This window comes from Poecilia mexicana, unplaced genomic scaffold (assembly GCF_051168715.1).
Source record: "Poecilia mexicana isolate PSO_F unplaced genomic scaffold, ASM5116871v1 scaffold_10, whole genome shotgun sequence".
In the NCBI taxonomy this organism is placed as follows: Eukaryota; Metazoa; Chordata; class Actinopteri; order Cyprinodontiformes; family Poeciliidae; genus Poecilia; species Poecilia mexicana.
Genome location: NW_028263379.1, coordinates 17385740 through 17401348, shown reverse-complemented (window position 1 = coordinate 17401348; position 15609 = coordinate 17385740). Strand labels below are relative to the sequence as shown.

At 35.9% G+C, this 15609-nt stretch overlaps 2 protein-coding genes across 3 annotated transcripts; both read left to right on the top strand.

Annotated features, from left to right (window-relative positions):
- Positions 1-129: 129 nt before the first annotated feature.
- Positions 130-9849, top strand: top6bl (TOP6B like initiator of meiotic double strand breaks). Of its 2 annotated transcripts, XM_088009506.1 has the most exons (14): positions 130-262; positions 413-536; positions 1282-1335; positions 1411-1523; positions 1654-1737; positions 1826-1881; positions 2173-2244; positions 2379-2568; positions 5596-5776; positions 7997-8167; positions 8257-8378; positions 9175-9285; positions 9356-9454; positions 9538-9849. In XM_088009506.1, exons 1-14 carry the CDS (start codon positions 242-244, stop codon positions 9583-9585), a joined length of 1446 nt encoding a protein of 481 aa, XP_087865632.1. In that variant the 5' UTR covers positions 130-241; the 3' UTR covers positions 9586-9849. The 2 variants fall into 2 exon arrangements, with proteins under 2 accessions (XP_087865632.1, XP_087865633.1); XM_088009507.1 differs by lacking the exon at positions 130-262 and having other exon boundaries at positions 270-536; positions 5596-5722.
- Positions 9850-9979: 130 nt separating this feature from the next.
- LOC106930484 (thiosulfate:glutathione sulfurtransferase-like) lies at positions 9980-12114 on the top strand. The gene is made up of 4 exons (XM_015008066.2): positions 9980-10750; positions 11395-11511; positions 11634-11796; positions 11892-12114. Exons 1-4 carry the CDS (start codon positions 10738-10740, stop codon positions 11941-11943), a joined length of 345 nt encoding a protein of 114 aa, XP_014863552.1. The 5' UTR covers positions 9980-10737; the 3' UTR covers positions 11944-12114.
- The last annotated feature ends 3495 nt before the right edge of the window (positions 12115-15609 follow it).

The window sequence follows — 15609 nt, the reverse complement described above, 5'->3', positions numbered from 1 at the left end:
AAACATAGCAAGACTCCGTCCATCCATCTCTTTTTTACATCCCATTTCATCTTCTTTAACTCAAACTCCTGTCCCTCCTCTGCATCCAGGACTACGGTACAGAGTCCTGTACAGCAACGTACAGCAGCGTAAAAAAAAAAATTCCCTATGTCCCCTGGGGGGCTCCGTAGTAAGCTTCTCCCTCTGACTTCAGTTCTTGAGAGCTGAGCTGATTGTTTAAAATTTAACTTCTGAATTAAGAATGTTAAGAGAAATACGGCAGGTAATTACTTGAATAAGTTGATTATAACTTAAACTGTGTATGCGCTAATTGGATTTTTTTTTTCCTAAAAGTTTTTTAAACACGTATAAATGGTTTATTATCGACGTTAATGTTAATGTTAGCATGATGTTAGCTTGTCAATCTGTTCAGGTGCTGAGGCTAATCCAACTGATGGGAAAACAAAGGAAACGATCTAGTTTAAAGAATACTGGAGCACTTTTAGTGCTTTTATGGACCGAAAAGGGCTCGTCCCATCAGAGGTTAAACTGCACTGGTAAGATAGCTGTATTTTCTGATAATTTGCTGAATTTTGATATATCGTGCTAATTAATTATCCATCAAAACTTTAGACTACCGGCAATGAAAATTAAATTTTGAGAGTATTACATTAAGTTTCTCTAATGTAAGAACAGCAAGGGTATAGTATAATCCTGGCATTTTATAATTGATTATATAAAGTATGTGGTAAAAATGGTACTTTGGATTATATATCTATAATAATTCATAAATTAATTTAATAATGATACATGAAAAAAGTGATTAGAAAAACAGTCTGAAAGTGTTTTGGACTGTGTGTCATCTTTAAAACTGTATATGTTTTAGGTGCCCCCTATTTCTTAAAATAAATGTATCAACAAGGCACAAATGAATTATTACAAACTAATTTAAGTGTTAATTTGGATTTTAAAGTAAAGCTGATTAAAGTTTGTGAATAAAATTGTTTTTATGTCATGGCTGAAAGCCAACCTCATCATGCTGTTTCTGTAATAATCCAGTAAAGCATAACGAGGATCACTTTATCACATTAATTAATCACATTTAATCAAAAATCAAGAAAATCTTTTAGATTGAGTTTGGAGTCTGGAACAGTTTGGATATTTTAAATAACAGACAATGTGAAGAAACTTGTGTTTGGTCTTTTTGGATTATATATATCCATTTTCAACATTAACTGTGCTGCACATGCTCCTTCACTCGTCAGACAAAAACCTCATTCTAATTGTCATTTTATTCTCTAGTTGCAGCTGCTGGTTCCTGGTGTTTTGGAATTGAAATGCAAACCCTTCAAGCTGGTATGTAAACATAACAACAAACACACTGAGTCACAGATTATATTTGCTTCATCTGTTCTGCACTGATGTGAACAGACCTGAAAAAAGTCCTGCTTCCCGATGTGTGGCCTTGTCCTGAGCCTGATCCCGAGGAGCTGTGCGCCTTCACAGATCTGTACGGATCACTGAAGTTCCTGCTGAATTTTCAGGTAATTCAATTTATTAAATGTGATAAGTACTAATTTACTTAAAAATATTAACTTCTGAAGTTGCTATCTGGACATGTGTTTATTTTTCTTGTTTATTTAGTGCGTTAAAGATGTGATGTCGTTCTTCCAGATGAAAAATCCAGGACATTACTCGTCCAAATGGCAGGCTCATGTTAAAGCGTTTCTTCAGACGTTCGGTTTGACCAATGCTGGGGTATGAAACTCCTCCCTCTCTTTTAAATTATATCATGGGAAAGGACAAAAAATATAAATAGATTTTTTTTTTGTATATATTTATCCAGATAAGAATCCAACTAAAATTTAAAATCCATGGACAGAAATCACAACATGACTTTAGGTAAGACATCAACATCACAGACTGTAGTAGTTCTCTGTTTCAGAGCCTGAGAGAAAGAAATGTAAGGCACAAGATGAAATATTTTTCAGAAACACAAATTAATGTAATCCAATCAATCCATATTGTGAAATAAAATGCAATTATGCTCCACGTGTATCACAGTTATAATAAAAAGCACAAAAAAATCAATTTTTGATTGTAGTTTTTTTCATTAATTTATATTGTATTGTATGATCATAAAGCCATTAAAATATATAAAGTTTAACTCCTGTTTTTGCTGTTTCCCAACAGCGCTTTCCTCATCAGTAAAGTTGCTCTTTCAGTCCGACCACCTCTGATCTTGGACGTCACTTGTTCTGCACAGTCAGTAATACTAGTTTATTGCTGTTTTCTGATACTTTTTTGTATTTCTGTTAAAATGTTTGAAAGTCCTGCTGCTCATGCAGGCACAGTGAGGTCACAGCTGCGTACAAACAGGGATTTTCTCTCCTTTTCAGACCATGGTGCAATCAGAGAGGATTGTGGTGTCAGAAAGGACATCCTGTCGTCGGAGAACGGTTTCCTCTCGGCATCCCACCCAAAGCCATGGACCAGGGTCTGTTCGGAGAGCTCGGTGTCCAGATTGTTTCGCTGCTGAGCCCCTGTGTGCTGCAGTACCCCCATTTGCCTACGGAGCTATCTCGCATGCAAATATCCTTTTTGTCTGATTTAATCACATTCTGTTCTGATTTCTCTGTAAAGATGAGTATCTGAACAGGTGCATGAAGAAAAACTCGCTTTGTATTCAGTCACATGAAAAGGGCTTCAACTGTTCTGCTGCAGGATCATGAGTCAGGGAAATCGTTGCCTTCCAGCTTCCCTATTAATCAGCTGTGCTTATAGTTACATCATCTTATCCAAATATGACAGTGAAACATAAAGATGAGTTATTTTAGACGTGTTCTACCAAATATGGACACAAGGGATCACAAGATTGTGTTAGACCTCTGCTTGTCCCTGTGTGCTAATAGCTGTCCAGTCACAGCTTCAATGGGTTTTCAGTGCCATGAAGTCAGTTGGACAGGAAGTAGTCACATCTGTAGCTCTACTTTTCCACATGGCATACACAAAACAACAAGCAACTTAAATTAGATGTGCATTTGTCACCACTTTTGAATTTCCTAATGATGTATAGCACAGATACTACTTAATGAGGAATTTAGTCTATTTAATGGCAACCAGTAATAGGAACTGTTGTGTCTCTCCGGCAATCCCTTCAGGGAGTTTGCCTTATTTCAGAGAGTTGTTGCTGGTGGCGGTGGGCTCCTGTAGCAGTCTGTATTACAGCAAATTTGTTGAAGCATCTGACTAAACACAGTAGGTTTTTCTATGACAGTCTCATCAAAATGATGCTCAGGGTTGTTCATACATTTTTTATTTTTTATTTTATGTAATCTATAATCACCAATATTATGTTGAATACTGTGACAAATTGTCTGGACAGCATGACAGCAACTCAAAGAAATTTGACTAGATGCATTGGCTACACTTTTAATACAGACTAAAACTGGTTGACCTTAAATAGCAACAAAAATACATCTGGCTTCAGAGCAACAGCTGTGAACCTCAGAGCAAAGTTAATGTCAATAACCCCTGAAGTGCGTCACTGAAGTATGAGAATGTATTGCATCTCACCTTAGAGATAAAACTTGTGCCAAAATCACTTGACTTGCAGATTTATTCACAAGTACTTAAGTCTTCTTCATCTGCAGCTTCGCCACAGTCGCTCGGTGCAGATCCTTCTTTAGTGGCAGGAAGTGAGCAAAAAATAACACACAGCTGATGGGAGATGAAGTAACGTAATGACCAGCTGGAGGTTTGTAGAAAATCACATTGTAAACTGTAGATTTAGTTGTGAGTTGTGACCTTTTCCCTGAGTTTTTATTCAGTATTTTGGGGCTTGATTTGTGATAGAAAATAAGATGCTTTATTTCCTGCTCTATAAATTAGCTTAAGGACATTCTAAATTGAAGTTTTCTTAAAGTCAAGTGAACTGTGTGGCAGCAGGTGGTAATTTTTCCTTCTTTCTAAAATACAGTTGTAAAAAATCATATTTACCTTTTTAATTTGAGGGTTTTGTAGGTCAGGTCATGATTAAAAATGGTCTGGGGCGCCACATGGTTCAGTGGAAAGCAGTCGTTCCCAGTTCGATTCTCGGTCAAAACCCATTTACTGCATGTCTGCCTCTTCTCTCCCTGCCAGCTACCAGTGAATAAAGGCCAGTAGAGCCACAAAATATATATTAAAAAAACTGAATTGTGGTCTTTACCACACTCTAACTTCACAACTCGTCACACAACAGATTCCACACATTCATTATTTAGTAAACCAAAACTAATCCAAGGCCTTATTTTTTCAATGTTTCCTCGGTTCCCTTAAGGTTTGCAGCCACAGCAGGATTTTCATCACATGGAGGTTTGGACTTGATTCTTTCACCAGTTGTTCTGTTGTAGATTTTCATTATTTTGTTAAGTATAAAGATTCCAACAACTTTTAAAGTCAGCTGAGGCCTGAAGAGTGAAATGATCTACTTAAGACATATTTGGAATTGACTGTATGTTCCAAATTGACAGGCAACAGTTATTGCCTTTATAAAGTAATTGCTAATATATTTTCACTCTAACATGTGAAAAGATCTGGCTACAAATTCAGCATTTGTAGATGTGGAAAGGGAGTACTTAGTTTTTCACAAACTGCTCTTTAGGTTTCCTCTTTGTTTAATACTCAACAATAAAAGTGTCGTAATCTGAAATGGGTATATTTCAGAACCTGTTTTCGACCAGATCGTATTTATTCTGTCCTATTTTGTGAAACCCTAGAATTTAATGCAACTTTCTTTCCTTTTGTAAATTAAATGAAGTGCATATAAAACTGAAGCTGGATAGAACATGAAATAAGAAAGCCAAGATCTTCTACTTTAGGCGGGTTTGTGGTTTTGCTTCGCCTGCACATCTGCCGTATTCACTTTCAACTGAGATGGCAAAAGACGACGTGATCAGGTTTTAAATCTGTGAGAACGTGTGTTGATGCCTCTTAACCCCTCAAATGTCTCTCTTCTTGTAGACGCAGCCAACCTATCACTCAGTTTGCTTTTAATGTCTTTAATAATGTCATCAGAGTAAAAGCGACCATGAGAAGAGCAACATCTGCTTCAGGAAACCACGGATATGCAATTATATTTAGAATTATTGCAATAACAATATGACTTGTGATAATTATAAAGTGTTTGCCTTAAGAAATAAAAATAAATAAAAATGTATTGTTTCATCTCAACCACAAGGTTTTATTAAAAAGTTGCCTCAGGTCGTCATTTTGCTGTTTTGGTATCGAAACTAATTGGTTGTATCTGAAAGTCTTCTCCGCCTTACTGTCTGTTTACCCTGTAAAAAGCTTAAAACTGTATAAACACACATGTCAGCAAAACTATGACGGGCATAGACATCATGCTTTCATTGTACTTAAATAATTATCTAACGATTCTTGCAGCACTTCTGGTTTTTTTATATTCATTCTGCCTGCAGCAGATTGTAGCTATCAGTCTGTGCTTCGTTGTGCAGGCCTAAGTTTAGACATGCAGCGGTATGTTGTGTGGTAGACTGGGTGTTTCTTTTTGTTGTTTCCGAAGGGGATTTAGACGTCTGATTTGAATGAATCATCCTTGACTCGCCGTGTTTTCAGGTTCTGGTTTTCAGCCCCAGTAACGTCCCTGTTTCAGCTCCGTCTGGTTTCTTCCAAGCCCTCCCTGTTGCTTTGGACTACCAGCATCTGGGACTGGGCAGAATGCACTGCTGCTCCTCCAAAGGTAAACAACAACCACCGCTGGGAGAACAGCATGTTCTCACTGCCCAGATGCATTGTGGGTCTTTACCTGGAAGGGCTAGTTTTCCAATAAAAAATCTGGAAATTAAGGTTTGGGATGTTGAACATTCAATCCCATCTAATAAAGACTTTCAATAACAATTAAAGCACAGATTTGTTTTTCTCTTGACTTCAGGGAATTGCACATAAAAAACACATGTTTAGCTGTGAGAGAATAAGAAAAATCTGTAATTGATCCCAGAAGCAGATAATTGAAATCAAATGAGAGCAAACAAACATTGAAAGCAGCAACAAAGAGAATAAACAATGTTTTCAAATCTATTCCACAGACTTGAAATGTGGGAAATACTCTTAGATACATGTAAATGCTGTTTATTTTCATTAAATGTTGTTTTTTGGAGCGAAAAGGTGTGCAAACATCTTTATAACTGGGATAATTTTCTTGTAGTCTCATTAAAACTGCAGTTGGAAGCTGGGATTAATTTCCCTAAACTATTTTAGTGCAACTTCAACATCAATAAAAATACCAGGTTGCTGATGTTGAGCAATGTTTACAGAGTTTGGGAGTCAGTTTAGCGCGACACAATAAAAAATGTTGAAAGCTTTATAAGGCACAGCCACCATCGTGCCTGTGTTGGTTTCATATGCTGCATCCGGTACTAAAATATATAGTCATATAAAACAATAATTGAGGAAACTATGACTCATGCAAGTCGTCAGCCATCTGGCTCATTCATTTTGAGGTGTAAACCTCCTCTCGTTCTTATGGTCACATTTATCTAATTTGGGATAAACAAAATTGGACATGTGTCAGAGGAAACGTTCATGATTATCTAATAAGCAACAGTGGATTTGTGTGGGTTTTTCCTACAGTCAGCATCGACTGTATGTATAAACCAGGCTACATTGTTTTGCTTTATTTTGCCAATATGTTTTAATTTTGGCAAATTCTCTCATTCCTCCTTTGCCATAGATTACGTTCATTGAAATGTAATTTTATTCAGTAATTTGATTCAAAAAAAGGAAAATCATGTAGATTTACAGACTCAGTAACATATTTTCTATCTTTATTTTTTATGATAATGACATACAGGTGATGGAAACCCAGAATTCAGCAGAAACGAATGAGGAAGACTGCTGTCTAAACTTTTAGGAACATACTCCTTCAAAAGGAGGGTAAACCAAAGAAGGTTATTTCTAATTACCTTTTCTAGCTAAAAAAAAAAAAACTGGAGATTGACTGTGCTGATACAAACGCATTCCTAGCAAATTAAGTGAAAAGACAAGATGTATTAGGAAAAAATTGCAGCCACAACTAAGACAAAGTGCATTCTAGAGTTTGTGGGAGTTTCAGAGACGGGTTGTGGCTGAAGTTGCTGCTTAAAGAGCCGCCACACACAACATTTTTCATGACTGGCTGAATCACTCAGATTCCTCCTGCATGTCTAAAATCTTTGATTTACATGAAGGTACATTATTTCATTTGAACACCAGGGTCTGAATGTGGAGAAAGAGTGAAGTTATATTTGCTGAATCCATTTTAGTGTTTTTAAAATCTGATTCATCTTGCTGTTTTGTCCTAATGAGACCACTTGATGGCGCTGCTGCACTATTTATGCAGTGGCATCAACTGACTGATGACATTTTTCAGATCAGTGAAGTAAAATAACACAAATGAACAGGTGTAAATAAACTCAGTGACTTTACATTTTAGCAAACATTACTGTGCATTTTCATTAAGTTCAGACATATTTTCCTTCAAGCAGAAAAGACCATTTTAATAACATGTCACTGTAGACAGCAGAGGGGGGTAGAAATGACACAACAGCATATATCTGTACATCATTAAAATGAGGTTTGTGAGGTTGTCGCTGTTTCGCTGGTTGTCATTTCCTATCAGTCTCAAACTGCAGAACAAACTGCAGCTTATTTACCAAGACGGGCCGATAATCAACTCCTTTCACACATTGTGACAGATCTGTCTCCATCAGCTAACCAGGCTCACATGTAACTGTAACTAATTTCCAAAGTTTTTATTGTGCAGTTAACTAGTGAATTATTCTCTCTTAATGACAAAAATAAGCTGATTACTCCTAAGTTCACATTTTTATTATTCTTTTTTTTCTAAATGATGTAGAACCGAAAGATGCAACTCTTCGCTCTATAAACTACATACTGAGGCCGTAGAACCAGAATGGTACTATTAGTTATTTTTTGTAAATATAAATTTCTATATATTGTGTTTTAAATGTCCCAGCATCCCCTGATGATCCTGTGCACAGTGATGATGTTGTGTTCACTGTGGAGCGGGAAAACTGGGACGATCCAGAGCGAGAACCCAGTCACCTCCCAGTTCAGCAGAGTCTCCTAGTCCTGCTCTTCTTACAGCACAGTGACCCCTTCACCTCTGAGCTCACAGATAAAATGGGTGAAGATTTATTACCATCATCATCATCGCAGCAGATGTGAACATGAAACCCTGAGCTGAAAACATTCACCATTTTTTTCTTCCTACAGATTGTGAGTTGTTATTAGAGCTCCATCTAGAGGACATTCTGAGCAACAACAGGCAGGCAGTTACGTCAGCTCTGCAGGCTGAACTTTTCAACACAATGAAGGCTTTAAAAGAAAGAAAAAAGGCAAGAAAGACATTTTTCTGCATTAATTTCACAACTTTATGTAAGACCATCATGCTTACAAGGGGAAAATAATTTGACTAAGTCTTTTCTGGTATCAACCCCATAAGCTTCAGCGTATTTTATGTCACAGATTACCACAAAATAGTCCATAAATGGGAAATAGAAGTAAAAATATGCGTAGTTTGTATTTATTTATTTGCAAATAAAAGTCAAATAAAGCAGTGTGGCATACAGAACTATATTTTGTCAAAGGTCCAGATGCAAAGCTTCTGGGGTTTGTCTCTAGCTGCTTTGCATCTCTAGAGACAGAATTTTCTTGCTTTTTCAACTTTAAAAAGAGGCGGCACGTCTCTGAGTTTCAATCTTCAAGTTGTGCTATATGTAAGGTTTTTAATAAGGAAACCCTCTGCTCCACTTTTTAAAAAATCTCTTAACAGTTTTATTTTCTAGAATTGCCTTATATTTACCCCTACATCTGTCTTTCTATCAACTCTGAGTTTGAAAGAAAAATATCCCCACAGCATGATGCAGCCACCATCTTCTTTCACTGTGGTTATTATGTGCTCTGTGTGTCATATGTAGACTAAAAACTTGAGTTTTAGTTTAATCATCTTTCTTACTTTTTAAAAATGTTCTACTGCTTTGTCTTGATTAGTCACTTAAAAGCCCAATAAAGTACGTTGAAGTTTTTGCTTTTAGCGCGACGAAATGTAACGTGTATTCTTGTGTTTTCTATTTTAAAAAATCAAAATATTCACAAATCATATAAAATAAATACGTGTGTTTGTGTTGTAAGAAACGAGAGAAACTGCAGTCGGCTGCTGAGGTGATCGTCAGCGCCACCATCAGCATAGTGAGCAGCAGCAGCAACATGGACTTCAGAAATGCCTGCTTGAAACACATGAAGGTGCTTTCATTTTCTTACTTAAACACAACATTATTTTAAAATAAAACGCTCGTATCTATGTGTCCGTCAGGTTCGTGACACTCATGAGTTATCAGCCTCCCTCAGAGAGTCCCTGTGGAGGGTGTCGTCATGGAAACGGCTCCCTAAAGTCGGGTGCTATTCTGCTCAGGTGAGAATGTCGTTTGATTTCTGCCACAATCAGGTTCAAATCTGCTTTTGGCTTCATTTAGCGTCACAATATTATTCCAACAGGTCGAAGGTCAAGCTGCGAGTAACAAGGCCGTCAGAGCTGAAATCTGAAAGATTTTTTTTTTAATTCTGGCCAGGAATTTTTTTTCTTTTTTTTTTTTGGTTAAAGAGACATGTTTGTACTGCGAGTATTTAGTGTTTCTAATACTTCATCAGAAATATATAATTTACACTACAGTATATGTGAATGTGACTTTTTTTTTACTGCTTTACAATAGATTGAAATTTAGGCTAGAGATCTAATTAATCGCAATAAAGATTGGTTTAGACTTTTCTGTGATGGCGGTTGCTTTAATAAATGTATGCGAAACATTATCTGCAGTTGAGTTTATTTTAGGTTGAAATAAAGTAGAAAAAAATATCAGCATAAACTGTTGACCTGAAAGTAATTCAGCAGAGAAAGTATCCATGATGGTACTGATCTTAATATGTCTATAGTTCCTGTTTTTTTTGTTTGTTTGTTTGTTTTGTTGTTGTTGTTGTTTTTTGGGGGTTTTTTTTGGAGACAATAATTGTTGAAAATAATTGTACTATAATATTGCACCATTACAGAAACTAAAACTAACCCATATAAATTAAGGAATAATTGAAAAATACAAACCCATTAAAAAAACAATAGTCTGTTTTGTTGACTTTACTTTTACATTTTTAAAGTGTTATTTCTTAATGGAACAACAACATAGAAAACTTTGTCACAAATTGAAGGGATTTAAATCCACTGATGAAATAATGAGAACCTGAGGACATCAGGATCCAGACAGAGCTGCCCTCACTGTGATTTAGTTTTTCTTTATTGATTATTGAACAAACATATTGTCTTAAAAGAGTCTCTAATTGTGAAAAACATTTGCAATGAATTATCATGTCAGTTTTTTTCATGCTTGATTTTCTTTCATTGAATATTCCCTGCCGATATCTAAAAAGTTAGATGTTTCAATAGATTATTTATTTGTTTTGACCCTTGATAGAGGACCTAATGATTTAGAGCCCGGGTTGTAATTGAAACGCCTCCTCAACAGTGATGCTCTTACATAATTATTGGCTCCATTACCTGAGTCTTCAAGGTCAGACCCGGCCCACTGAGTGAACCTGAGCCAATTATTTGCCACCAAGCTGCATAAAAGCGGCGATGTGGAAGAGGAGAATTAAGCAGAGATTCCTGATTCATCTCTAAAGCTTCACTCTTCACTCACGCAAACCAACATGACAAACCCAGGTGAGTGTTTTCTTCTGATGGCACAGTAATTATCTATTTTTAATAATTAAACTGGGGCATCCTACAGCATTCATTTAAAATATTTTTAATATTTTATTTACAAATTGATTAGAATGCAAAATCAATTATATTTTTGTTTCAGTTTAGTATACTAGTTTCATGACTTGCAATGTTAATATGTCAAATGTTACACAAAGACAGATAAATGTGTAGATAATGGTTTATGACTAAATCTTTATGCATATGTCCCTGTGACGCAGCAGAGTAGATAGGGTGAAGCTGACAGCTTCACAGTTACTTTTAAAACATTATTTATCTTCTATTCAGAGCTTTGCACAAACTGTAACATATCTGCTCACCTGTGCTTTTTGCATTTTGCTACATGCACGTTTTATAATTAGCAATTTACAGAGAAAAAAAATCATACTTGGAGTTTATGTGGCAGGATTTTTTTAAAACCATGAATTTCCAGGATTTTATTATCTTTGCCAAAGTTTTTAACATTTGTCTCCAGTTGGAGCAAATCTGAGCTCAGAATATTTGGAAACACTACCTAATAATTAAGTACAATTATGGAACCTAAAAAATAGATTCACGCAGATTTCTCTGGGTGTTTATTAAAAAACGTCTTTTCTTTTTTCTAGTCTCATACGAGGAACTGAAGGCTCTCCTGGCCAAAAGCAAAGATCTGATTCTGATTGACGTCCGTGAGACAGACGAGGTGAACAAAGGACGTATCCCCAGGTCCACTCACATTGCCCGTAAGAGCTCATTTATTATAATTTTACTAAATATCTGCATCTTTTTCACTACATGGTCTTTCTAGTGCCTCAGGCCTGTGTGAGTGAACTGCTGTCGTGTCTTTCTCCTCTGTTTTGATCAGTTGGCACCGTCGAAACTGCCTTCAAAATGAGCCCAGAGGATTTCCAGGCCACATACGGGATTCCCAAACCTGCACTGGATGCGCCTGAGCTGGTCTTTTACTGCCGGTCAGGGAAGCGGTCAGCAGAGGCCATCAGCAAAGCCAGAGAACTTGGATATGTGACGTACGTTAATACGTTTTGTTGACAGTATTAAAGTTCCCCAAGTCGTTACTGCAGACGTCTCCTCTTACCGTCAATGTTTCTCTTCTTACTTTCAGAGCACGTAATTACACCGGCTCTTACCTGGACTGGTCTAGGAGGGAGGGATAAAGATTCACGTTGGAGAAGAGCCTCACACCGCACACTATATTTATATAATTATATAAGCTGTAAAAACCTTCTAGACATTGATCATGTTGGTTCTTATAGAACACGTCTCTGAATGTTATTTGTGTGAATAAGTAACTTGCAAATAAAATAAAATTATTTTTGTTCTTAAAAGTGTTACTGTGTTTTTATGGACATCTCAGATCCAACATTTCATAAGATATGAAAAGACAGACAGCTTTGACAAGTGCAACATATTTACCTCATCCAGTTCACTAACAGACAAAAACAGAGATGACTCTACTGCAGTAATTCGTCCTAAACAATTTCTAATTTGTCTGTTAATAAACAGCATTGTCATTAACAACACTTTATTCATAAGGAAACATCAAGCATTTAAGAAGTTTTATCATTTCATACAGTTTAAAGTCCAGGAGGAAGCTATGTCAAGAGCTAACTGCTAGCAACTGCAGCAGATAAACATAAGATATTAATGCAATGAATCAGTGATGATAATTTTTTAGCCCTGCTTCCCAAAGTTGGGCACATGAGCATGTTGTGTCAAAAAACCAGATGGATAATCTGGAAAGTTTACCAAGAAGCTAAAATACATTTCTTTCAAAAGAATAATAATCTGTGCCAAAACTGGTAACATACACTGATACAACATGAAGACTAATTGGTCTTTCTGCTGCCATTGAGGCATAAATCAGATTCAAACAAGTTTTCTCCAAAACTTTCCTGTAGTATTTGTGGTTTGTGATGGAACAAGCAACATTCACATGGATGGCAGGACTGTAGGTTTCCCATAAGCGCATGTCTTAGAGCTGAGGTATGTGGAGAATATATTATGAAGAATAAGGAAATGACCTTTGTTGAACTGATGTATAATCATAGATTTAATCACATGTAAAACTTGAGTGGAGTCCTGCTCTGTTACAGCGCTCCTCTTGTCATGCCAGGCTTTGATAGCCCTGGAGATTGATCCACATTTCATTACCATAGAAGACACAAGAATGCAATCATGATCATGTAGAAGAAGAGAGCAGATCACAAGGTGAACCAGCCGGGCGTGATGAGTGGAGCAGGGAGCAGAGCAGGACGGGGTGGTTGTTATGTAACGGTATGAACGCACAAGAGACTTCAGATCTCACTGGAATTGCCACGAGGCAACTTTGTGCACATTTCGATGTGTAACTGGATCTGCACAATATAGTCATTAACAAACTTTTCGAATATTTTAGCTTTCACTGCATTCAGAATCAGAATTCATTTTATTATCACTGTGGATGAAGAAAGCACAACGAAATGTAAAAAAATATCAACTCTCGAAGGCAAGTAAAATAATTGAATAAGAATAATAAAGTATATCAATAAACAAAAATGTAGTAGAAACACAGAACAATTCAATAAGTACTTAAAATTAAATAACATAACATCTTTTCCCATTGATGTTGTTTGGCACTAAAATAAAATTGATTTGACTTTGACTTATAAAGCGATGCTTGATAGGTGAAGAGGAGATTTAGTCACAAATGGGACAACAAAATTATACTGGTTGAGGGTGTTTTTTTTTTTTATTCAGCTCTGCTCTTTGTTAAATTATGAATCTAATTTTTTTTTTTTTAAATTGGGATCAAATGGTTCTACAGAAATCACAAAGCTTGCTAATTGTTCTTTATTACAGACTCAAAATATCACATTACATCATTTGTAATCATATCTGAGAAGGGAATGAAGTAAAATTTACAAACTACAATATTAATGAAAGAATTAATATAAAGTCTAATAGTTTATGGAAATTGTAACATTAGCATTCCAAACCTTTCCAGGTTAGATAGATAATCATATCAATAAGATTAAAGCAAAGGAAATAGAGCTGGTTCAGTTATTCTGTTCAAAGGTTAACAGCCACTTCTGTCATATAACTACAGAGACATTCCTCATATCTGTTCAATCAGGAGGCTTAACGTAATAAATGTGATTGGAAATTGATTGCGTTCATATTTGTTGGCTCAAAATATTTATCAAAATTCAAATTTGTTCAGTCAAAATCATTCTATTTTGACAACTATATCATAATTTGTGCTTAATATGCTTTAAATGGGTTAAAAGTGCATTCAAAAAAAGTTTTGTACTTTATTCAATTGGATTTTTGTTTTCAAATAAATTATATCTAAAAATATCTGCTGAGTTTACTACTTGAATGATAAGTACCATAAAATATCAGGTAAAAAGATGTAAAAACCAGGTTTCAGCATCTTTTGTATTTGACGTCATACATTCCCTCCATTTTTGCATTTTAAACAAAAAGTTCAGCACAGACTCTACAAAACACATGTATTATTCAAAGCAAAACCTCAGATAATAGATCCCAACAGATTTAAAAAAGAATCTTGTTGTCGTTTAGGAAGCCAGTGGTTTATAGCGTCAGCCCTGATAAAATCTCACTTTAACATGAAAACTATTTATAAATGTAATGTTAGATTTGCACAATAATTGCACAAATGCCAACTCATTGCTGTTTTTTTCTCACATAATTTAATGATTCGCTCAGCCTATTAAATAACATCTTATCTTTTTTGCAGATAAGTTACAAAACTTCACCTGCCCTGAGAACCCATATTAAGTAACTTTGATAGGACAAAAAAGTCTGTGTCATTTAATGTGCTAAAAACTGAGAACGAAACGTGTATTTTGTTCAGCTTCCATGTAAAAAGTCACATTATTTCACATTGCATGAGCAGACACCAGAGCAGAGATTTAGGTTAGATGTCATATTTTAGATGTGCTTGTTACATAATATCAACAGATAGGGTTATTTCACCTTTGTTCATTAATATGGGGCTTTCTTTCTTCCTGTGTTTTATAACACTTTAATATGCACTCATATAATTACTCTCCCATAAAGCCTATTGACAAAAGTTGCTTGAGATACTTGCATAATTTTGCACATAAAACTGATGACTAAGGCAAATCTTCAAGAGTGAAGAATATGGGGTTGTGCTGTGGTGGCGCAGGGGTTGAGCACAGCCCACACATGGAGGCCCTAGTCCTTGATGCAGCTGTCATGGGTTCAATTCCTGGTCTTGGCAACCTTTGCTGCGTGTCTTCCCCCTTCTCTCATTGTCCACTTTCCTGTCAAATAAAGACCACTAGAGCCAAAAAATTATTTAAAAAAAAAAGAGTGAAGAATATAAACTTTAGCAACTACTGAAAATATCAGAGATTGTTTTTTATTACGTCTTTTTTATGATAAGATAAACTTAGCTGACCACACCACAATCCTTTGACCTGTAGATGATGCACAGAGTAAATGCTAATCATCATGTGCAAGCTGGCAGCCTGTTTAAATGTGGGTTTATGTAGACTAATATGTCATAAATTTACTTGCAAACTAGATTTATTAGATTCATTTTTGGCCTTTTTATCTGCCAGATTTGACGAGGTGTTTGAAGCTTCCCTCAGTTTTTTTATTTTTTTTTATCCATATTAACATGAAAGCTTCACCGAGTTCCTGCAGATCGATCAGCTGCACAGCCGTGATTTGAGGTTCTCTGTTTGATTGATGTCTCATTTCATGGAACCAGTTTGAGATTATTAGAGCCAAAAGTGGATCGACATTGTCAGTAACCCTGCTAATGTAGGCTTTGCCATTTTAAAATTCAC